Below are 25,376 nucleotides of genomic sequence, written 5' to 3'. Positions count from 1 at the left end.
TTAAATCTGAAAATACCTCGAATTGCATTCACAAAAGAAATTAAATCTAACATGGATATTCATAAATTAAATTAGAAAAATAAATAAAAGAAACATTGAACCTGTGATTGTAGAAGATGAAATCCTAAATCCTAATGCTAATCCTAATCCTAAGAGAGAGGAGAGAATCTCTCTCTCTAAAAACTACATCTAAAACTATGAAAAGTGAATTATGAGTGCATGATTATGAATGGATGCATTCCCCCACTTTATAGCCTCTAATCTGTGTGTTCTGGCCTGAAAACTGGGTCAAAAGCAGCCCAGAAATCGCCCCCTGTGATTTCTGCTACGTTCAGGTCGCAGGCAAGTGACGCGGAGGCGTCGTCCACTCGGTGGCGTGGATTGAAGTTCGCAGATGCGACGCGGGCGCGTCATTCACACGTTCGCATCGCCTAACAATGGGGCAGCTATGGCAAATTATATATCAAATCGAAGCCCCGGACGTTAGCTTTCCAACGCAACTAGAACCGTGTCATTTGGACCTCTGTAGCTAAAGTTATAGCTGTTTGAGTGCAAAGAGGTCACGCTGGATAGCTTAGTAGTTTCTCCAACTTCTTGTATTCCTTCCACTTTTGCATGCTTCCTTTCTATCCTCTGAGTCATTCCTGCCCTGTAATCTCTGAAATCACTTAACACACATATCAAGGCATCTAATGGTGATAAGAGAGGATTAATATTAGCAATATAAAGGCCAAAGAAGCATGTTTTCAATCATAGCACAAAATCAGGAAGGAAGACATAAAGCATGCGATTAGTATGAATAAATGGGTAAAGAGTTGATAAAAACCACTCAATTGAGCACAAGATAAACCATGAAATAGTGGTTTATCAACTCCCCACACTTAAACATTGCTCCGTCCTCGGTGCATGCTAAGATGTGCGAGTGGACGGGTTGCTTCAACTGACGCTTTTCTCATCAAGGAATGTGCGTAGGAACTTGTTTGTCTCTCCCATGTAAACGTCTTCCGGTTCTCTTCCTAGTGGCCATCCTGAAAGAAAAAAGGAAGAAACGTAACCCAAAACAAAGATAAAAAAAACAAATAAACATGGGTTGGTTAAATGCCAAAAATGAGGGTCTCAATTACATGGTAGCTACAACTTGCAAGTGAGGAAAGAATAGAAGTACATGGCAAATCAAGAGTGCAAAAATTTGCAACAATTGGGGAGAGAGTGGGGAAGGAGAGATAATATAAATTCATGTCAATGCAAAAGTAATACAGATATAAAAGATTGGCATTGATTTAAATAATATTACTCAATCAGAATAAAACAAGTCACTAAGCACCTAAAATAATTCAAGAGAAGATGCAACAGTTAAATAAGAAAATTTTAACACCAAAGGAAACATAATTAATTTAGAAAAGAAAATAAAAATATGCACAAAATTGAGATGCAATGAATGAAATATGCAAATAAATTAAGTAAAATAGAATGAAGGTGAAAAGGAATGAGAAGTTAAAAAGATGAAGAGAAATAAAGTAAGAAAGGAGAAAGAAATTAGGATTTGGGGAAGAAAAGATAAGATATTTTTGGCTGATCTGGATATTCTGTGCGCCGCATGCGACACGGACGCGTGAGTAACGCGGTCGTGTGGTGCGCGATAAGGTCAGGTGACGCAGACGCGTGGGTCACGCGATCGCGTGACCTGATTTATGCGATTGGCACGAGGGCAGCCTCGCGGTCGCGCAACTCTCTGTTTAAATGTCCTTTTGCCAAATTATTGAGTGACGCGGTCGCATGGTTGATGCGATCGCGTGGATGGCCATATGTTGAAAATGACGCGGACGCGTGGGGCATGCGTTCGCATGGTAAGGCTTGTGCTTCTAGCACCGTTCCAGCCCCATTCCAGCCCAACTTACTGCCTTACACCCTTTTTACGTCGATTTACAGGGCCACGCGGTCGCGTGGGTGACGCGATCGCGTGGGAGGCATGTTTCCCATATGACGCAGACGCGTCAACGACGCGGTCGCGTGGGTCAAATTGTGCCAAAGGCACGCCTGTAGCCACGCTCTCGCGTGACTTTCTGTTCGATTTCTTTTCTTCCCAATGCACTGTTGACGCGGACGCGTCAGCGACGCTGCCGCGTCGTGTGCGTGCTTTTTTTTTTATATATGCAGTATGCAGAATGCAATGCTAATGTAGATGCAATAAATAATTCCAGGTTCAATGAAAATAAAATAAAATAAAAACAAACAAAACGAAATAAAATTGAAAAAGGAACGATCATACCATGGTGGGTTGTCTCCCACCTAGCACTTTTATTTAAAGTCCTTAAGTTGGACATTTGATGAGCTTCCTGTTATGGTGGCTTATGCTTGAACTCATCCAGGAATCTCCACCAATGTTTGTGATTCCTGTAACGACCCAACTTCTAATACATCATGATCGTACCAAAAGTAAGGAATTACTGACTTGTTTTCCTCATTAACTATTTGCTATTAAGCCTTTAGTTCGATATCGCGATTCAATTTTAGTAAAAATACCAGAAATTTTTGTTTTTTTTATTAAAATCATATAGCAAACATCACCAAGTAATAATAATCACATAATTACTAATAATAATTTCTGTCATACAAAAGATTTAAAATAAAACTTAGATACAAATCCTATCCCTCTGTATAAAATAAAAATCTTAAGCAATAAGGGCGAGGGAACTCTATGAAAGCAAATTAACTCATAAATAAATTCTAGAATCGCCCGCAGCTTCAAACTGAATCTTCGAACCTGTATCACTGAAAGGGTGGAAAATTTGGAGTGAAAACAAACCACACGTTCTCAGTAGGGAATGGGAATGCCGTAAAAGTAATGACTGACATGAAAATAATTAACTTTGCTTAATAAACCCTCTTCGTCAAACCCTTTGAAATACTTTTTAATCTTATTTTAGATAAATAGTTACTTTCTTTAGATTCCTAAACCCAAAACAGATCTCAATCACAAAATTTGACATATTAAATATCTTTCAGCCACATAATTGATTCTCAGTCACAACAAACAGTTATCAATCATCTCTATACATTCACAGACTACTAGCACAAGTAAGAAACTCAATTAAACACAAATAAATCACAATAAAACAAAGAACACAATCACAAAGAAGTAATATAAGAAAACACAATCAACTACAAATGCACAACCAATATGATGCATGTCTGTCCTAAGCAGGCCATGAGCTCACGTGTCAGTTTACACCCTGCAGCCCGACATTACCTACGATCAAGTCCCAGATATGGCTTCCCTTTGTGTCCTTAGTGCATATGTGTCGGTGGTAAGAATACCACTCCTTCGTGACTACCGGCAGTCGGCGCGAAGCCCGACCCCATTATATACGCACAAGGGGAAACAGTGATCCTCAGTTCGTGGGCGTCCCCGAGATCAATTCACAAACAAAACAGAGATCTTCAGTTCGTGGGTTATACCCGAGATCGATACACAATAACATAGCGATCTTCAGTTCGTGGGTTATACCCGAGATCAACATACAACAATTCATGGGTTATTCCCGTAATCAGTGATTATCAGTCCGTGGGTTTTTCCCGCATATAAAATAAATAACAATTTATAGGTTTCCCCGAGATCAATGATCATTCAGTTCGTGGGTACATCCCGATTTTAACCAATTATCAATTCATGGATTTTTCCCGTAGTTAAACAACTAACAGTTCGTGGGGATTTCCCGTATTTTATCACTTTTCATTTTCCTTTCTAAAACTCAACAATCCATATATCAGTTCCCCATTCTCTTTTCCCTTTGAAACCTTAACATATTTTCTTAAACCTTTCTTAACTTTCTCAAGCATTCGTTGGCAAAAATCTCAATCATCAATTCAGTTCATAATCTCTGCTTTAGCAACCTTGAGTCAAGCCAACTTTAAAACTATTTTTCAGTTTAGTCCTCTATCAAAAGACTCAAAAAAATCATTTATTTTAATTTCATTAAACATGTTTCAAAACATAGCCTCTCATTAGAAGTAATCAAATAAAACTTAAATAATCATTTTTCAAATCCAAATCTTCTAAAATAACTTCTCAAATAAACCTCAAATTTTATAAAATTTCGGCAGCACCTCCCCTAAAACTCGGACTTAGCCACCCTTACGGGTTCCCTCTTTCTCAACAAGTCTCCCCCTTTCCTCAACAACTACCAAATAAGAGGTTCTCAAATCAATTAGAAAATTCACAATTTACAATAGCCAACAGTTCGGTCATAACCCACAATTCCCACATAAACCATCAATTCAACTTTCACCTCATCAATTCGTAACTAACTTTCACTTATCATAGGATTTTTTCAAAATTAAACTCAATAACTAGTATTCCAAGAAACTTGGTGTTGAGGTAATTTGGTCACAATAAAAACTTGTACCATCTCTCTTATAATTCTGTTATTGTTTCCTAAGAAAATGCAGAAAAACAGCAGCAAGTAGTAAGTTTGATAAATTTATTAAAAATCCAGTTTTCACTCAATGCCTTTCAAAATTCACGACCTCAAACAAGACTCTTTTAGCTTTTTATTGAATCAAATTCCAGATTAATACCATGTCATATGAAAAAGTTATGAAGTGAGAAACACAGCCAGGCCTTTTAGAATTCGGTTTCCAAAATCCAGTGAGTTATCCATACTCTTTTCAACATATCTACTTGGTTAAATAGGATATTGACATGAAATTTAAAATGAAGATTGTGGACACAGGAAGCTTGAAAATGCCGTTAGTTTCAGCTCAAATACTTACCAGAATTGAAAGTTAAGTGAGTTGGAAGTTGGTGCTTCTGCAGTAAAGAAACAGAATTTTCTGCAGAAACCATCAATCTTCAAAAATTCATTTCTCCCAAAATACTCATCAATAAATTCTGAATTTTTTATGAGATGCTCAAAACACAGTAAAGTTTCATCCAAAAATAGTTTCATTCAAGTATATGACCTGGGATGCTCCCAGAAATTGATTCTTTCTACTGTCATGTATGCAGAAATTCTGCCTTAAGCATTTTCAACAACCTTACTTATCAAAAACCACATTTGAACTTATAACCCTTCCAAAATCACACGTTTAACCTCTTTCCAGTTATTCAAAATTGTCTTCATTGCCAACACAGCCCAAGAACCCAGAATCAATAATTCACACGATGTCAAGTACTTAAGCATCATCAAACCTTTTCTTTTCTACACTATGCCAAGCATAATTTTCCATATACACTCATCATCATTCAAACACACAATAACTCATCAATTCACACCAGCAAGCTCAGCAACAAAAGTAACACCATTTATTCTATCCCTTACAATATTCAGTACGCACAATCATCAAATCAATCACCAACTACAGTTATAATTCAACTCAATTCCATCCACATCAGAGAAAACAATATCAATTACAACTTCAAACACTCACAACAAAGCCCAAAGACATTCGCAGCCTTAACCTGAATTCAATAATCCAATTGAAGCACTAAAACATCATCAAACTTATTCCAAATCTCACAACAGCATCTAAATTCAATCACAGCTCAGAATAATCACAACAACCAACTAATTCCACCTGCATTTCAAGTCATTCATGTTAATTAAGAAATTCTTAACCTTTGTTAACCATTTGCACTTATCCAATAACTTTGTAGGCATTCTAAATTAAAAACGTTAAATCTCCTACCTCAAAGTTGAAACTTGCAAAAATCACTAAACGCAGCTGCTCCATTAGCAGTTTCCAGCATCTATTTCCATGGCAGCAACAATGACAAAGTTAAACGCCTCCTCTCCTCTCCGATTTGGGATTCCAGAAGTAGCAGCCATTTTCAAACAGAACCAGCAGCATCGTGAGGTGGTCACGGCAGCAATCAGAAACAGTGAATTCAAATAGGATAATAGTAAAAATTCTGTAAACTGCATGCTAACTCAAATTGAAGCAAGAGCCAGAATGCCTTACCTCAATTAGACAATAATAACAGAACGAGGAAATGGCGGCAGCAGGAGCATTAACCGGAATAATAGTAGTCTCATTTTCTTAAGGCAGCGACGATGGTTGCAACAGGACAAAGGATTTGAATCGAATAGGAAGCAAGAGCAAACACAACTCAGGAAAATTCAGGACAAGGAATGTACTAAAAAGTTAAATAGTTAACAAGGATGGCAGTGACAAAGGAAGTGTGTAAATGGAACAGAATCAAATAAAGTAATAGACCAGAGCCAGAACAGCAACTCCGGTGGTCTTCTCCAGCAACAAAGACGATAGTTTGGCTTACCATCTTCAACAGCGGCATGGATTGGCGACTGATGGACCTTCAGTGGCAGCAAGATAGCAACATCCGTAGTAGCTCCGTCGTGACTGGCGCGAAATAGAGGCTCTGCTCCTCAGTGGCGTCTTCTCCATCAATGGCGACTTGGACCACAGGAACCTAGGCAGTGGCGACGGCAACCACCACGGCGCGTTCACAGCTCCTCCCTCATCTCTGTCTTCCTCAATGACGGGGCGTGCTCCAAGGTTGCGGCAGGAAGATCGACAACGTTCGGTCTCCATAGCGATGGCGGTGAGACGCCGGTGATGGCGAGCTACACAGCGGCTGGGTGCGACGACTCCTCTTCTTCCTCGCGTCGTCCCTGGCTCACGGCACACTCTCCTCTCGAACGGGTCTGTTCGACAGCAGCGGCAAGGAGCACGATGGTACTTCGTCCGCTTCTCTCTGCAACGGCGTCGGCGGCGTGTTCCAGGACGGCGGCAGTGACGGTGAACAATCCTCGCTTCCTCTCTTTCCCTCAGCTCTCTCAGAAGTCCTCCCCTTTTTTGTGTGTGTGCTGTTTACGTTGAAGGTGATGAAAGGGGGGTGTGGGCTGCGTTTCAAAGGCTGGGGAAAGGGGAAAAATTAAGGTTAGGTTTTCTCAATTTGGGAAATTAGGGTTTCTGAGTTTGATTTGGGAATTAGGGTTAGAAATTAGGATTTTATAAAAGAATATGGATAGATATGAATAGATATTTTGATAAAATTGAATAGTAGAGTAATTTTAGAATCAAATATACTCTATTAAAAATATTTAGGAACATTATTTATCAACATATTGCTAAGTTCAATCAATTATTTCTAATTTAAATTATAAAATGAACAAGTTAATTATATTTTGTAAAGTACAATTTAAATTCAAATATCAATTTTCTAGATTAAATCATACAAATCTCTATTATTTTTCTATCTCTGAAACTTTAATTTCAATTTATAAAATAATTAATTATAATAAAAATTGTACATAAATATTAATTGACTTAAACTTAAAGTATTTATAAATATCAATCTAATCATTTCTAATAAAATAATTTCTAGGAGTTCAAGTTAATAACATAATTCATCCAAAATAGAATTTATTTAAATTAAATTATACAATTCTTCTTATTTTTCAATTATCAAAATTATAATTTCAATTATACCAAATATCTAATAAAGATTATATAAAAATTCTAATTAATTTAAACTTCAATTATCATGAAAATGTATTTAATTACCTTTAGTAAAATAATTTTCTTAAAATAAAGTTATCAACAAATAAAATAAATCACAAATTACTAATTATTTGATTTTCAAAAACTAGGGTTGTTACATTCTACCCACCTTAGAAAAATTTTCGCCCTCAAAAATTGCTAGAATAAAATAAGTTCAAACTTAAATAAAAGAAAACAGAATATATGAACAGAAACATAGGCATTATCAAGGATGAATACTCAAAGAGTCAGATTCATAGGCAAGCAAAGTTATACAAGAATGACAAGGTATGGTTGGGAAACAATCAAATCACATTCTAAGGAGGAAATTCAAACTAGAGAATTCCAATGAAAGAAACGAAGAAAAGGATGGCATGAGTTCATGTGGCACGAATACAGATTATACGTTGAATCGAAACTAACTTCCTAACTTCTAACGCTCCCAAACCCCGTGAATCGCATTACCTATTCTTCTATTTCGTCTATGATAACCCATTAGTATTCCCATATACATAAATCATTAGTATTAAGTTGGCCAGACCTAATACCATGAAGTATGAAATGGTAACCTAACAGCGTTAATCATCAGACAGTCATGCAAATAAAACACAAACTCTTGTTACCAGAACAAGTCACAAAGCATGACAGACACTCAGAGTATGCAATGACGCATAGTCAGTCCATTCCAAGGTTCTAACAGGAACGAACTGCTCTGATACCATATTGTAACGACCCAACTTCCAATACGTCATGATCGTACCAAAAGTAAGGCGTTACTGACCTGTTTTCCTTATTAACTATTTACTATTAAGCCTTTAGTTCGATATCGCAATTCAATTTTAGTAAAAATACCAGAAATTTTTGTTTTTGTTTATTAAAATCATATAGCAAACATCACCAAGTAATAATAATCACATAATTACTAATAATAATTTCTGTCATACAAAAGATTTAAAATAAAACTTAGATACAAATCCTATCCCTCTGTATAAAATAAAAATCTTAAGCAATAAGGGCGAGGGAACTCTATGAAAGCAAATTAACTCATAAATAAATTCTAGAATCGCCCGCAGCTTCAAACTGAATCTTCGAACCTGTATCACTGAAAGGGTGGAAAATTTGGGGTGAGAACAAACCACACGTTCTCAGTAGGGAATGGGAATGCCGTAAAAGTAATGATTGACATGCAAATAATTAACTTTGCTTAATAAACCCTCTTCGTCAAACCCTTTGAAATACTTTTTAATCTTATTTTAGATAAATAGTTACTTTCTTTAGATTCCTAAACCCAAAACAGATCTCAATCACAAAATTTGACATATTAAATATCTTTCAGCCACATAATTGATTCTCAGTCACAACAAACAGTTATCAATCATCTCTATACATTCACAGACTACTAGCACAAGTAAGAAACTCAATTAAACACATAAACAAATCACAATAAAACAAAGAACACAATCACAAAGAAGTAATATAAGAAAACACAATCAAATACAAATGCACAACCAATATGATGCATGTCTGCCCTAAGCAGGCCATGAGCTCACGTGTCAGTTTACACCTTGCAGCCCGACATAACCTACGATCAAGTCCCAGATATGGCTTCCCTTTGTGTCCTTAATGCATATGTGTCGGTGGTAAGAATACCACTCCTTCGTGACTACCGGCAGTCGACGCGAAGCCCAACCCCATTATATACGCACAAGGGGAAACAGTGATCCTCAGTTCGTGGTCGTCCCCGAGATCAATTTACAAACAAAACAGAGATCTTCAGTTCGTGGGTTATACCCGAGATCGATACACAATAACATAGCGATCTTCAGTTCGTGGGTTATACCCGAGATCAACATACAACAATTCATGGGTTATTCCCGTAATCAGTGATTATCAGTCCGTGGGTTTTTCCCGCATATAAAATAAATAACAATTTATAGGTTTCCCCGAGATCAATGATCATTCAGTTCGTGGGTACATCCCGATTTTAACCAATTATCAATTCATGGATTTTTCCCGTAGTTAAACAACTAACAGTTCGTGGGGATTTTCCGTATTTTATCACTTTTCATTTTCCTTTCTAAAACTCAACAATCCATATATCAGTTCCCCATTCTCTTTTCCCTTTGAAACCTTAACATATTTTCTTAAACCTTTCTTAACTTTCTCAAGCATTCGTTGGCAAAAATCTCAATCATCAATTCAGTTCATAATCTCTGCTTTAGCAACCTTGAGTCAAGCCAACTTTAAAACTATTTTTCAGTTTAGTCCTCTATCAAAAGACTCAAAAAAATCATTTATTTTAATTTCATTAAACACGTTTCAAAACATAGCCTCTCATTAGAAGTAATCAAATAAAACTTAAATAATCATTTTTCAAATCCAAATCTTCTAAAATAACTTCTCAAATAAACCTCAAATTTTATAAAATTTCGGCAGCACCTCCCCTAAAACTCGGACTTAGCCACCCTTACGGGTTCCCTCTTTCTCAACAAGTCTCCCCCTTTCCTCAACAACTACCAAATAAGAGGTTCTCAAATCAGTTAGAAAATTCACAATTTACAATAGCCAACAGTTCGGTCATAACCCACAATTCCCACATAACCCATCAATTCAACTTTCACCTCATCAATTCGTAACTAAGTTTCACTTATCATAGGATTCTTTCAAAATTAAACTCAATAACTAGTATTCCAAGAAACTTGGTGTTGAGGTAATTTGGTCACAATAAAAACTTGTACCATCTCTCTTATAATTCTGTTATTGTTTCCTAAGAAAATGCAGAAAAACAGCAGCAAGTAGTAAGTTTGATAAATTTATTAAAAATCCAGTTTTCACTCAATGCCTTTCAAAATTCATGACCTCAAACAAGACTCTTTTAGCTTTTTATTGAATCAAATTCCAGATTAATACCATGTCATATGAAAAAGTTATGAAGTGAGAAACACAGCCAGGCCTTTTAGAATTCGGTTTCCAAAATCCAGTGAGTTATCCATACTCTTTTCAACATATCTACTTGGTTAAATAGGATATTGACATGAAATTTAAAATGAAGATTGTGGACACAGGAAGCTTGAAAATGCCGTTAGTTTCAGCTCAAATACTTACCAGAATTGAAAGTTAAGTGAGTTGGAAGTTGGTGCTTCTGCAGTAAAGAAACAGAATTTTCTGCAGAAACCATCAATCTTCAAAAATTCATTTCTCCCAAAATACTCATCAATAAATTCTGAATTTTTTATGAGATGCTCAAAACACAGTAAAGTTTCATCCAAAAATAGTTTCATTCAAGTATATGACCTGGGATGCTCCCAGAAATTGATTCTTTCTACTGTCATGTATGCAGAAATTCTGCCTTAAGCATTTTCAACAACCTTACTTATCAAAAACCACATTTGAACTTATAACCCTTCCAAAATCACACGTTTAACCTCTTTCCAGTTATTCAAAATTGTCTTCATTGCCAATACAGCCCAAGAACCCAGAATCAATAATTCACACGATGTCAAGTACTTAAGCATCATCAAACCCTTTCTTTTCTACACTATGCCAAGCATAATTTTCCATATACACTCATCATCATTCAAACACACAATAACTCATCAATTCACACCAGCAAGCTCAGCAACAAAAGTAACACCATTTATTCTATCCCTTACAATATTCAGTACGCACAATCATCAAATCAATCACCAACTACAGTTATAATTCAACTCAATTCCATCCACATCAGAGAAAACAATATCAATTACAACTTCAAACACTCACAACAAAGCCCAAAGACATTCGCAGCCTTAACCTAAATTAAATAATCCAATTGAAGCACTAAAACATCATCAAACTTATTCCAAATCTCACAACAGCATCTAAATTCAATCACAGCTCAGAATAATCACAACAACCAACTAATTCCACCTGCATTTCAAGTCATTCATGTTAATTAAGAAATTCTTAACCTTTGTTAACCATTTGCACTTATCCAATAACTTTGTAGGCATTCTAAATTAAAAACGTTAAATCTCCTACCTCAAAGTTGAAACTTGCAAAAATCACTAAACGCAGCTGCTCCATTAGCAGTTTCCAGCATCTATTTCCATGGCAGCAACAATGACAAAGTTAAACGCCTCCTCTCCTCTCCGATTTGGGATTCCAGAAGTAGCAGCCATTTTCAAACAGAACCAGCAGCATCGTGAGGTGGTCACGGCAGCAATCAGAAACGGTGAATTCAAATAGGATAATAGTAAAAATTCTGTAAACTCCATGCTAACTCAAATTGAAGCAAGAGCCAGAATGCCTTACCTCAATTAGACAATAATAACAGAACGAGGAAACGGCGGCAGGAGGAGCATTAACCGGAATAATAGTAGTCTCATTTTCTTAAGGCAGCGACGATGGTTGCAACAGGACAAAGGATTTGAATCGAATAGGAAGCAAGAGCAAACACAACTCAGGAAAATTCAGGACAAGGAATGTACTAAAAAGTTAAATAGTTAACAAGGATGGCAGTGACAAAGGAAGTGTGTAAATGGAACAGAATCAAATAAAGTAATAGACCAGAGCCAGAACAGCAACTCCGGTGGTCTTCTCCAACAACAAAGACGATAGTTTGGCTTACCATCTTCAACAGCGGCATGGATTGGCGACGATGGACCTTCAGTGGCAGCAAGATAGCAACATCCGTAGTAGCTCCGTCGTGACTGGCGCGAAATAGAGGCTCTGCTCCTCAGTGGCGTCTTCTCCATCAATGGCGACTTGGACCACAGGAACCTAGGCAGTGGCGACGGCAACCACCACGGCGCGTTCACAGCTCCTCCCTCATCTCTGTCTTCCTCAATGACGGGGCGTGCTCCAAGGTTGCGGCAGGAAGATCGACAACGTTCGGTCTCCATAGCGATGGCGGTGAGACGCCGGTGATGGCGAGCTACACAGCGGCTGGGTGCGACGACTCCTCTTCTTCCTCGCGTCGTCCCTGGCTCACGGCACACTCTCCTCTCGAACGGGTCTGTTCGACAGCAGCGGCAAGGAGCACGATGGTACTTCGTCCGCTTCTCTCTGCAACGGCGTCGGCGGCGTGTTCCAGGACGGCGGCAGTGACGGTGAACAATCCTCGCTTCCTCTCTTTCCCTCAGCTCTCTCAGAAGTCCTCCCCTTTTTTGTGTGTGTGCTGTTTACGTTGAAGGTGATGAAAGGGGGGTGTGGGCTGCGTTTCAAAGGCTGGGGAAAGGGGAAAAATTAAGGTTAGGTTTTCTCAATTTGGGAAATTAGGGTTTCTGAATTTGATTTGGGAATTAGGGTTAGAAATTAGGATTTTATAAAAGAATATGGATAGATATGAATAGATATTTTGATAAAATTGAATAGTAGAGTAATTTTAGAATCAAATATACTCTATTAAAAATATTTAGGAACATTATTTATCAACATATTGCTAAGTTCAATCAATTATTTCTAATTTAAATTATAAAATGAACAAGTTAATTATATTTTGTAAAGTACAATTTAAATTCAAATATCAATTTTCTAGATTAAATCATACAAATCTCTATTATTTTTCTATCTCTGAAACTTTAATTTCAATTTATAAAATAATTAATTATAATAAAAATTGTACATAAATATTAATTGACTTAAACTTAAAGTATTTATAAATATCAATCTAATCATTTCTAATAAAATAATTTCTAGGAGTTCAAGTTAATAACATAATTCATCCAAAATAGAATTTATTTAAATTAAATTATACAATTCTTCTTATTTTTCAATTATCAAAATTATAATTTCAATTATACCAAATATCTAATAAAGATTATATAAAAATTCTAATTAATTTAAACTTCAATTATCATGAAAATGTATTTAATTACCTTTAGTAAAATAATTTTCTTAAAATAAAGTTATCAACAAATAAAATAAATCACAAATTACTAATTATTTGATTTTCAAAAACTAGGGTTGTTACATTCTACCCACCTTAGAAAAATTTTCGTCCTCGAAAATTGCTAGAATAAAATAAGTTCAAACTTAAATAAAAGAAAACAGAATATATGAACAGAAACATAGGCATTATCAAGGATGAATACTCAAAGAGTCAGATTCATAGGCAAGCAAAGTTATACAAGAATGACAAGGTATGGTTGGGAAACAATCAAATCACATTCTAAGGAGGAAATTCAAACTAGAGAATTCCAATGAAAGAAACGAAGAAAAGGATGGCATGAGTTCATGTGGCACGAATACAGATTATACGTTGAATCGAAACTAACTTCCTAACTTCTAACGCTCCCAAACCCCGTGAATCGCATTACCTATTCTTCTATTTCGTCTATGATAACCCATTAGTATTCCCATATACATAAATCATTAGTATTAAGTTGGCCAGACCTAATACCATGAAGTATGAAATGGTAACCTAACAGCGTTAATCATCAGACAGTCATGCAAATAAAACACAAACTCTTGTTACCAGAACAAGTCACAAAGCATGACAGACACTCAGAGTATGCAATGACGCATAGTCAGTCCATTCCAAGGTTCTAACAGGAACGAACTGCTCTGATACCATATTGTAACGACCCAACTTCCAATACGTCATGATCGTACCAAAAGTAAGGCGTTACTGACCTGTTTTCCTTATTAACTATTTACTATTAAGCCTTTAGTTCGATATCGCAATTCAATTTTAGTAAAAATACCAGAAATTTTTGTTTTTGTTTATTAAAATCATATAGCAAACATCACCAAGTAATAATAATCACATAATTACTAATAATAATTTCTGTCATACAAAAGATTTAAAATAAAACTTAGATACAAATCCTATCCCTCTGTATAAAATAAAAATCTTAAGCAATAAGGGCGAGGGAACTCTATGAAAGCAAATTAACTCATAAATAAATTCTAGAATCGCCCGCAGCTTCAAACTGAATCTTCGAACCTGTATCACTGAAAGGGTGGAAAATTTGGGGTGAGAACAAACCACACGTTCTCAGTAGGGAATGGGAATGCCGTAAAAGTAATGATTGACATGCAAATAATTAACTTTGCTTAATAAACCCTCTTCGTCAAACCCTTTGAAATACTTTTTAATCTTATTTTAGATAAATAGTTACTTTCTTTAGATTCCTAAACCCAAAACAGATCTCAATCACAAAATTTGACATATTAAATATCTTTCAGCCACATAATTGATTCTCAGTCACAACAAACAGTTATCAATCATCTCTATACATTCACAGACTACTAGCACAAGAAACTCAATTAAACACATAAACAAATCACAATAAAACAAAGAACACAATCACAAAGAAGTAATATAAGAAAACACAATCAAATACAAATGCACAACCAATATGATGCATGTCTGTCCTAAGCAGGCCATGAGCTCACGTGTCAGTTTACACCTTGCAGCCCGACATAACCTACGATCAAGTCCCAGATATGGCTTCCCTTTGTGTCCTTAGTGCATATGTGTCGGTGGTAAGAATACCACTCCTTCGTGACTACCGGCAGTCGGCGCGAAGCCCGACCCCATTATATACGCACAAGGGGAAACAGTGATCCTCAGTTCGTGGTCGTCCCCGAGATCAATTTACAAACAAAACAGAGATCTTCAGTTCGTGGGTTATACCCGAGATCGATACACAATAACATAGCGATCTTCAGTTCGTGGGTTATACCCGAGATCAACATACAACAATTCATGGGTTATTCCCGTAATCAGTGATTATCAGTCCGTGGGTTTTTCCCGCATATAAAATAAATAACAATTTATAGGTTTCCCCGAGATCAATGATCATTCAGTTCGTGGGTACATCCCGATTTTAACCAATTATCAATTCATGGATTTTTCCCGTAGTTAAACAACTAACAGTTCGTGGGGATTTCCCGTATTTTATCACTTTTCATTTTCCTTTCTAAAACTCAACAATCCATATATCAGTTCCCCATTCTCTTTTCCCTTTGAAACCTTAACATATTTTCTTAAACCTTTCTTAACTTTCTCAAGCATTCGTTGGCAAAAATCTCAATCATCAATTCAGTTCATAATCTCTGCTTTAGCAACCTTGAGTCAAGCCAACTTTAAAACTATTTTTCAGTTTAGTCCTCTATCAAAAGACTCAAAAAAATCATTTATTTTAATTTCATTAAACACGTTTCAAAACATAGCCTCTCATTAGAAGTAATCAAATAAAACTTAAATAATCATTTTTCAAATCCAAATCTTCTAAAATAACTTCTCAAATAAACCTCAAATTTTATAAAATTTCGGCAGCACCTCCCCTAAAACTCGGACTTAGCCACCCTTACGGGTTCCCTCTTTCTCAACAAGTCTCCCCCTTTCCTCAACAACTACCAAATAAGAGGTTCTCAAATCAGTTAGAAAATTCACAATTTACAATAGCCAACAGTTCGGTCATAACCCACAATTCCCACATAACCCATCAATTCAACTTTCACCTCATCAATTCGTAACTAAGTTTCACTTATCATAGGATTCTTTCAAAATTAAACTCAATAACTAGTATTCCAAGAAACTTGGTGTTGAGGTAATTTGGTCACAATAAAAACTTGTACCATCTCTCTTATAATTCTGTTATTGTTTCCTAAGAAAATGCAGAAAAACAGCAGCAAGTAGTAAGTTTGATAAATTTATTAAAAATCCAGTTTTCACTCAATGCCTTTCAAAATTCATGACCTCAAACAAGACTCTTTTAGCTTTTTATTGAATCAAATTCCAGATTAATACCATGTCATATGAAAAAGTTATGAAGTGAGAAACACAGCCAGGCCTTTTAGAATTCGGTTTCCAAAATCCAGTGAGTTATCCATACTCTTTTCAACATATCTACTTGGTTAAATAGGATATTGACATGAAATTTAAAATGAAGATTGTGGACACAGGAAGCTTGAAAATGCCGTTAGTTTCAGCTCAAATACTTACCAGAATTGAAAGTTAAGTGAGTTGGAAGTTGGTGCTTCTGCAGTAAAGAAACAGAATTTTCTGCAGAAACCATCAATCTTCAAAAATTCATTTCTCCCAAAATACTCATCAATAAATTCTGAATTTTTTATGAGATGCTCAAAACACAGTAAAGTTTCATCCAAAAATAGTTTCATTCAAGTATATGACCTGGGATGCTCCCAGAAATTGATTCTTTCTACTGTCATGTATGCAGAAATTCTGCCTTAAGCATTTTCAACAACCTTACTTATCAAAAACCACATTTGAACTTATAACCCTTCCAAAATCACACGTTTAACCTCTTTCCAGTTATTCAAAATTGTCTTCATTGCCAATACAGCCCAAGAACCCAGAATCAATAATTCACACGATGTCAAGTACTTAAGCATCATCAAACCTTTTCTTTTCTACACTATGCCAAGCATAATTTTCCATATACACTCATCATCATTCAAACACACAATAACTCATCAATTCACACCAGCAAGCTCAGCAACAAAAGTAACACCATTTATTCTATCCCTTACAATATTCAGTACGCACAATCATCAAATCAATCACCAACTACAGTTATAATTCAACTCAATTCCATCCACATCAGAGAAAACAATATCAATTACAACTTCAAACACTCACAACAAAGCCCAAAGACATTCGCAGCCTTAACCTAAATTCAATAATCCAATTGAAGCACTAAAACATCATCAAACTTATTCCAAATCTCACAACAGCATCTAAATTCAATCACAGCTCAGAATAATCACAACAACCAACTAATTCCACCTGCATTTCAAGTCATTCATGTTAATTAAGAAATTCTTAACCTTTGTTAACCATTTGCACTTATCCAATAACTTTGTAGGCATTCTAAATTAAAAACGTTAAATCTCCTACCTCAAAGTTGAAACTTGCAAAAATCACTAAACGCAGCTGCTCCATTAGCAGTTTCCAGCATCTATTTCCATGGCAGCAACAATGACAAAGTTAAACGCCTCCTCTCCTCTCCGATTTGGGATTCCAGAAGTAGCAGCCATTTTCAAACAGAACCAGCAGCATCGTGAGGTGGTCACGGCAGCAATCAGAAACGGTGAATTCAAATAGGATAATAGTAAAAATTCTGTAAACTCCATGCTAACTCAAATTGAAGCAAGAGCCAGAATGCCTTACCTCAATTAGACAATAATAACAGAACGAGGAAACGGCGGCAGGAGGAGCATTAACCGGAATAATAGTAGTCTCATTTTCTTAAGGCAGCGACGATGGTTGCAACAGGACAAAGGATTTGAATCGAATAGGAAGCAAGAGCAAACACAACTCAGGAAAATTCAGGACAAGGAATGTACTAAAAAGTTAAATAGTTAACAAGGATGGCAGTGACAAAGGAAGTGTGTAAATGGAACAGAATCAAATAAAGTAATAGACCAGAGCCAGAACAGCAACTCCGGTGGTCTTCTCCAGCAACAAAGACGATAGTTTGGCTTACCATGTTCAACAGCGGCATGGATTGGCGACGATGGACCTTCAGTGGCAGCAAGATAGCAACATCCGTAGTAGCTCCGTCGTGACTGGCGCGAAATAGAGGCTCTGCTCCTCAGTGGCGTCTTCTCCATCAATGGCGACTTGGACCACAGGAACCTAGGCAGTGGCGACGGCAACCACCACGGCGCGTTCACAGCTCCTCCCTCATCTCTGTCTTCCTCAATGACGGGGCGTGCTCCAAGGTTGCGGCAGGAAGATCGACAACGTTCGGTCTCCATAGCGATGGCGGTGAGACGCCGGTGATGGCGAGCTACACAGCGGCTGGGTGCGACGACTCCTCTTCTTCCTCGCGTCGTCCCTGGCTCACGGCACACTCTCCTCTCGAACGGGTCTGTTCGACAGCAGCGGCAAGGAGCACGATGGTACTTCGTCCGCTTCTATCTGCAACGGCGTCGGCGGCGTGTTCCAGGACGGCGGCAGTGACGGTGAACAATCCTCGCTTCCTCTCTTTCCCTCAGCTCTCTCAGAAGTCCTCCCCTTTTTTGTGTGTGTGCTGTTTACGTTGAAGGTGATGAAAGGGGGGTGTGGGCTGCGTTTCAAAGGCTGGGGAAAGGGGAAAAATTAAGGTTAGGTTTTCTCAATTTGGGAAATTAGGGTTTCTGAGTTTGATTTGGGAATTAGGGTTAGAAATTAGGATTTTATAAAAGAATATGGATAGATATGAATAGATATTTTGATAAAATTGAATAGTAGAGTAATTTTAGAATCAAATATACTCTATTAAAAATATTTAGGAATATTATTTATCAACATATTGCTAAGTTCAATCAATTATTTCTAATTTAAATTATAAAATGAACAAGTTAATTATATTTTGTAAAGTACAATTTAAATTCAAATATCAATTTTCTAGATTAAATCATACAAATCTCTATTATTTTTCTATCTCTGAAATTTTAATTTCAATTTATAAAATAATTAATTATAATAAAAATTGTACATAAATATTAATTGACTTAAACTTAAAGTATTTATAAATATCAATCTAATCATTTCTAATAAAATAATTTCTAGGAGTTCAAGTTAATAACATAATTCATCCAAAATAGAATTTATTTAAATTAAATTATACAATTCTTCTTATTTTTCAATTATCAAAATTATAATTTCAATTATACCAAATATCTAATAAAGATTATATAAAAATTCTAATTAATTTAAACTTCAATTATCATGAAAATGTATTTAATTACCTTTAGTAAAATAATTTTCTTAAAATAAAGTTATCAACAAATAAAATAAATCACAAATTACTAATTATTTGATTTTCAAAAACTAGGGTTGTTACATTCTACCCACCTTAGAAAAATTTTCGCCCTCGAAAATTGCTAGAATAAAATAAGTTCAAACTTAAATAAAAGAAAACAGAATATATGAACAGAAACATAGGCATTATCAAGGATGAATACTCAAAGAGTCAGATTCATAGGCAAGCAAAGTTATACAAGAATGACAAGGTATGGTTGGGAAACAATCAAATCACATTCTAAGGAGGAAATTCAAACTAGAGAATTCCAATGAAAGAAACGAAGAAAAGGATGGCATGAGTTCATGTGGCACGAATACAGATTATACGTTGAATCGAAACTAACTTCCTAACTTCTAACGCTCCCAAACCCCGTGAATCGCATTACCTATTCTTCTATTTCGTCTATGATAACCCATTAGTATTCCCATATACATAAATCATTAGTATTAAGTTGGCCAGACCTAATACCATGAAGTATGAAATGGTAACCTAACAGCGTTAATCATCAGACAGTCATGCAAATAAAACACAAACTCTTGTTACCAGAACAAGTCACAAAGCATGACAGACACTCAGAGTATGCAATGACGCATAGTCAGTCCATTCCAAGGTTCTAACAGGAACGAACTGCTCTGATACCATATTGTAACGACCCAACTTCCAATACGTCATGATCGTACCAAAAGTAAGGCGTTACTGACCTGTTTTCCTTATTAACTATTTACTATTAAGCCTTTAGTTCGATATCGCAATTCAATTTTAGTAAAAATACCAGAAATTTTTGTTTTTGTTTATTAAAATCATATAGCAAACATCACCAAGTAATAATAATCACATAATTACTAATAATAATTTCTGTCATACAAAAGATTTAAAATAAAACTTAGATACAAATCCTATCCCTCTGTATAAAATAAAAATCTTAAGCAATAAGGGCGAGGGAACTCTATGAAAGCAAATTAACTCATAAATAAATTCTAGAATCGCCCGCAGCTTCAAACTGAATCTTCGAACCTGTATCACTGAAAGGGTGGAAAATTTGGGGTGAGAACAAACCACACGTTCTCAGTAGGGAATGGGAATGCCGTAAAAGTAATGATTGACATGCAAATAATTAACTTTGCTTAATAAACCCTCTTCGTCAAACCCTTTGAAATACTTTTTAATCTTACTTTAGATAAATAGTTACTTTCTTTAGATTCCTAAACCCAAAACAGATCTCAATCACAAAATTTGACATATTAAATATCTTTCAGCCACATAATTGATTCTCAGTCACAACAAATAGTTATCAATTATCTCTATACATTCACAGACTACTAGCACAAGTAAGAAACTCAATTAAACACATAAACAAATCACAATAAAACAAACAACACAATCACAGAGAAGTAATATAAGCAAACACAATCAAATGCAAATGCACAACCAATATGATGCATGTCTGTCCTAAGCAGGCCATGAGCTCACGTGTCGGTTTACACCCTGCAGCCCGACATTACCTAGGAACAAGTCCCAGATATGGCTTCCCTTTGTGTCCTTAGTGCATATGTGTCGGTGGTAAGAATACCACTCCTTCGTGACTACCAGCAGTCGGCGCGAAGCCCGACCCCATTATATACGCACAAGGGGAAACAGTGATCCTCAGTTCGTGGGCGTCCCCGAGATCAATTTACAAACAAAACAGAGATCTTCAGTTCATGGGTTATACCCGAGATCAATACACAATAACATAGCGATCTTCAGTTCGTGGGTTATACCCGAGATCAACATACAACAATTCATGGGTTATTCCAGTAATCAGTGATTATCAGTCCGTGGGTTTTTCCCGCATATAAAATAAATAACAATCTATAGGTTTCCCCGAGATCAATGATCATTCAATTCGTGGGTACTTCCCGATTTTAACCAATTATCAATTCATGGATTTTTCCCGTAGTTAAACAACTAACAGTTCGTGGGATTTTCCCGTATTTTATCACTTTTCATTTTCCTTTCTAAAACTCAACAATCCATATATCAGTTCTCCATTCTCTTTTCCCTTTGAAACCTTAACATATTTTCTTAAACCTTTCTTAACTTTCTCAAGTATTCATTCGCAAAAATCTCAATCATCAATTCAGTTCATAATCTCTGCTTTAGCAACCTTGAGTCAAGCCAACTTTAAAACTATTTTTCAGTTTAGTCCTCTATCAAAAGACTCAAGAAAATCATTTATTTTAATTTCATTAAACACCTTTCAAAACATAGCCTCTCATTAGAAGTAACCAAATAAAACTTAAATAATCATTTTTCAAATCCAAATCTTCTAAAATAACTTCTCAAATAAACCTCAAATTTTATAAAATTTCGGCAGCACCTCCCCTAAAACTCGGACTTAGCCACCCTTACGGGTTCCCTCATTCTCAACAAGTCTCCCCCTTTCCTCAACAACTACCAAATAAGAGGTTCTCAAATCAGTCAGAAAATTCACAATTTACAATAGTCAACAGTTCGGTCATAACCCACAATTCCCACATAATCCATCAATTCAACTTTCACCTCATCAATTCGTAACTAACTTTCACTTATCATAGGATTCTTTCAAAATTAAACTCAATAACTAGTATTCCAAGAAACTTGGTGTTGAAGTAATTTGGTCACAATAAAAACTTGTACCATCTCTCTTATAATTCTGTTATTGTTTCCTAAGAAAATGCAGAAAAACAGCAGCAAGTAGTAAGTTTGATAAATTTCTTAAAAATCCAGTTTTCACCCAACGCCTTTCAAAATTCACGACCTCAAACAAGACTCTTTTAGCTTTTTATTGAATCAAATTCCAGATTAATACCATGTCATATGAAAAAGTTATGAAGTAAGAAACACAGCCAGGCCTTTTAGAATTCGGTTTCCAAAATCCAGTGAGTTATCCATACTCTTTTCAACATATCTACTTGGTTAAAAAGGATATTGACATGAAATTTAAAATGAAGATTGTGGACACACAAAGCTTGAAAATGCCGTTGGTTTCAGCTCAAATACTTACCAGAATTGAAAGTTAAGTGAGTTGGAAGTTGGTGCTTCTGCAGTAAAGAAACAGAATTTTCTGCAGAAACCATCAATCTTCAAAAATTCATTTCTCCCAAAATACTCATCAATAAATTCTGAATTTTTTATGAGATGCTCAAAACACAGTAAAGTTTCATGAAAAAATAGTTTCATTCATGTATATGACCTGAGATGCTCCTAGAAATTGATTCTTTCTACTGTCATGTATGTAGAAATTCTGCCTTAAGCATTTTCAACAACCTTACTTATCAAAAACCACATTTGAACTTATAACCCTTCCAAAATCACACGTTTAACCTCTTTCCAATTATTCAAAATTGTCTTCATTGCCAACACAGCCCAAGAACCCAGAATCAATAATTCACACGATGTCAAGTACTTAAGCATCATCAAACCTTTTCTTTTCTACACTATGCTAAGCATAATTTTCCATATACACTCATCATCATTCAAACACACAATAACTCATCAATTCACACCAGCAAGCTCAGCAACAAAAGTAACACCATTTATTCTATTCCTTACAACATTCAGTATGCACAATCATCAAATCAATAACCAACTACAGTTATAATTCAACTCAATTCCATCCACATCAGAGAAAACAATATCAATTACAACTTCAAACACTCACAACAAAGCCCAAAGACATTCGCAGCCTTAACCTGAATTCAATAATGCAATTGAAGCACTAAAACATCATCAAAATTATTCCAAATTTCACAACAGCATCTAAATTCAATCACAGCTCAGAATAATCACAACAACCAACTAATTCCACATGCATTTCAAGTCATTCATGTTAATTAAGAAATTCTTAACCTTTGTTAACCATTTGCACTTATCCAATAACTTTGTAGGCATTCTAAATTAAAAACGTTAAATCTCCTACCTCAAAGTCGAAACTCGCAAAAATCACTAAATGCAGCTGCTCCATAGCAGTTTCCAGCATCTATTTCTATGGCAGCAACAATGACAAAGTTAAACGCTTCCTCTCCTCTCCGATTTGGGATTCCAGAAGTAGCAGCCATTTTCAAACAGAACCAGCAGCATCGTGAGGTGGTCACGGCAGCAATCAGAAACAGTGAATTTAAATAGGATAATAGTAAAAATTCTGTAAACTCCATGCTAACTCAAATTGAAGCAAGAGCCAGAATGCCTTACCTCAATTAGACAATAATAACAGAACGAGGAAACGGCAGCAGCAGGAGCATTAACCGGAATAATAGCAGTCTCATTTTCTTAAGGCAGCGACGATGGTTGCAACAGGACAAACGATTTGAATCGAATAGGAAGCAAGAGCAAACACAACTCTGGAAAATTCACGACAAGGAATGTACTAAAAAGTTAAATCGTTAACAAGGATGGCAGTGACAAAGGAAGTGTGTAAATGGAACAGAATCAAATAAAGTAATAGACCAGAGCCAGAACGGCAACTCCGGTGGTCTTCTCCAGCAACAAAGACGACAGCTTCAGCAGCAGCATGGATTGGCGGCGATGGACCTTCAGTGGCAGCAAGATAGCAACATCCGTAGTAGCTCCGTCGTGACTGGCGCGAAATAGAGGCTCTGCTCCTCAGTGGCGTCTTCTCCATCAATGGCGACTTGGACCACAGGAACCTAGGCAGTGGCGACGGCAACCACCACGGCACGTTCACAGCTCCTCCCTCATCTTTGTCTTCCTCAATGACGGGGCGGACTCCAAGGTTACAGCAGGAAGATCGACGACGTTCGGTCTCCATAGCGATGGCGGTGAGACGCCGGTGATGGCGAGCTACACAGCGGCTGGGTGCAACGACTCCTCTTCTTCCTCGCGTCGTCCCTGGCTCGCGGCACTCTCTCTTCTCGAACGGGTCTGTTCGACAGCAGCGGCAAGGAGCACGATGGTACTTCGTCCGCTTCTCTCTGCAACGGCGTCAGCGGCGTGTTCCGGGACGGTGGCAGTGACGGTGAACAATCCTCGCTTCCTCTCTTTCCCTCAGCTCTCTCAGAAGTCCTCCCCCTATTTTGTGTGTTTGCTGTTTACGTTGAAGGTGATGAAAGCGGGGTATGGGCTGCGTTTCAAAGGCTGGGGAAAGGGGAAAAATTAGGGTTAGGTTTTCTCAATTTGGGAAATTAGGGTTTCTGAGTTTGATTTGGGAATTAGGGTTAGAAATTAGGATTTTATAAAAGAATATGGATAGATATGAATAGATATTTTGATAAAATTGAATAGTAGAGTAATTTTAGAATCAAATATACTCTATTAAAAATATTTAGGAACATTATTTATCAACATATTGCTAAGTTCAATCAATTATTTCTAATTTTAATTATAAAATGAACAAGTTAATTATATTTTGTAAAGTACAATTTAAATTCAAATATCAATTTTCTAGATTAAATCATACAAATCTCTATTATTTTTCTATCTCTGAAACTTTAATTTCAATTTATAAAATAATTAGTTATAATAAAAATTGCACATAAATATTAATTGACTTAAACTTAAAGTATTTATAAATATCAATCTAATCATTTCTAATAAAATAATTTCTAGGAGTTCAAGTTAATAACATAATTCATCCAAAATAGAATTTATTTAAATTAAATTATACAATTCTTCTTATTTTTCAATTATCAAAATTATAATTTCAATTATACCAAATATCTAATAAAGATTATATAAAAATTCTAATTAATTTAAACTTCAATTATCATGAAAATGTATTTAATTACCTTTAGTAAAATAATTTTCTTAAAATAAAGTTATCAACAAATAAAATAAATCACAAATTACTAATTATTTGATTTTCAAAAACTAGGGTTGTTACAATTCCAATGGCCTCCGGGATCCCAAACTAGGCACGTAAAGCCCTTGAGCAGTTTTAAACAGGTTCTCAGGCTTCCAGTGTGCTGAATGTCAGAACAGACTCCAGGATCCTAAACTTTGCTTTTACACCCGTCTTTGTGTTGATCATCATGATTCCATCTGGGTAGCAAGCAATCTGAATTCTCACTAAAGCGGCCAAACAACTTCCTAGACCCATTCAGTTGAGCTCTACACCAACCTTTGCATTTAAACTTAAAGTTTCTAACCATA

General features: G+C 36.0%; 1 protein-coding gene and 1 long non-coding RNA gene across 9 annotated transcripts; both read right to left on the bottom strand.

Moving 5' to 3' along the window:
• On the bottom strand, positions 1 to 24,413 carry LOC107632057 (uncharacterized). Of its 8 annotated transcripts, none has more exons than XM_088501585.1 (4): positions 23,715 to 24,413; positions 23,460 to 23,608; positions 23,188 to 23,294; positions 1 to 2,394 (listed from the first exon to the last, which is right to left on the bottom strand). In XM_088501585.1, the coding sequence occupies exons 1-2, from the start codon at positions 24,034 to 24,036 to the stop codon at positions 23,538 to 23,540; spliced, it is 393 nt and encodes a 130-aa protein (XP_088357711.1). In that variant the 5' UTR covers positions 24,037 to 24,413; the 3' UTR covers positions 1 to 2,394; positions 23,188 to 23,294; positions 23,460 to 23,537. The 8 variants fall into 8 exon arrangements, with proteins under 8 accessions (XP_088357711.1, XP_088357712.1, XP_088357708.1 ...); XM_088501586.1 differs by having other exon boundaries at positions 1 to 1,028; XM_088501581.1 differs by lacking the exon at positions 1 to 2,394 and adding exons at positions 14,240 to 17,703; positions 17,943 to 18,541 and having other exon boundaries at positions 23,188 to 23,608.
• Positions 8,406 to 12,951, bottom strand: LOC148577757 (uncharacterized). Its single transcript, XR_015902392.1, has 2 exons — positions 12,113 to 12,951; positions 8,406 to 11,873 (listed from the first exon to the last, which is right to left on the bottom strand). It is a non-coding gene; the product is annotated as an uncharacterized LOC148577757 (long non-coding RNA).
• Positions 24,414 to 25,376: the final 963 nt, after the last annotated feature.

The sequence above is a fragment of the Arachis ipaensis genome, chromosome B1, assembly GCF_059453495.1.
Source record: "Arachis ipaensis isolate K30076 ecotype BB chromosome B1, ASM5945349v1, whole genome shotgun sequence".
Taxonomy (NCBI): Eukaryota; Viridiplantae; Streptophyta; class Magnoliopsida; order Fabales; family Fabaceae; genus Arachis; species Arachis ipaensis.
This window is presented reverse-complemented; position numbering and strand designations above follow the sequence as displayed.

Coding starts and splice junctions, on each gene's coding strand:
- LOC107632057 (XM_088501582.1), bottom strand. CDS start 24,036: ATGGAGACCGAACGTCGTCGATCTTCCTGCTGTAACCTTGGAGTCCGC. Junction 23,609..23,714: donor GAGTTGCCGTTCTGGCTCTG/GTCTATTACTTT, acceptor TGAATTTTCCAG/AGTTGTGTTTGCTCTTGCTT.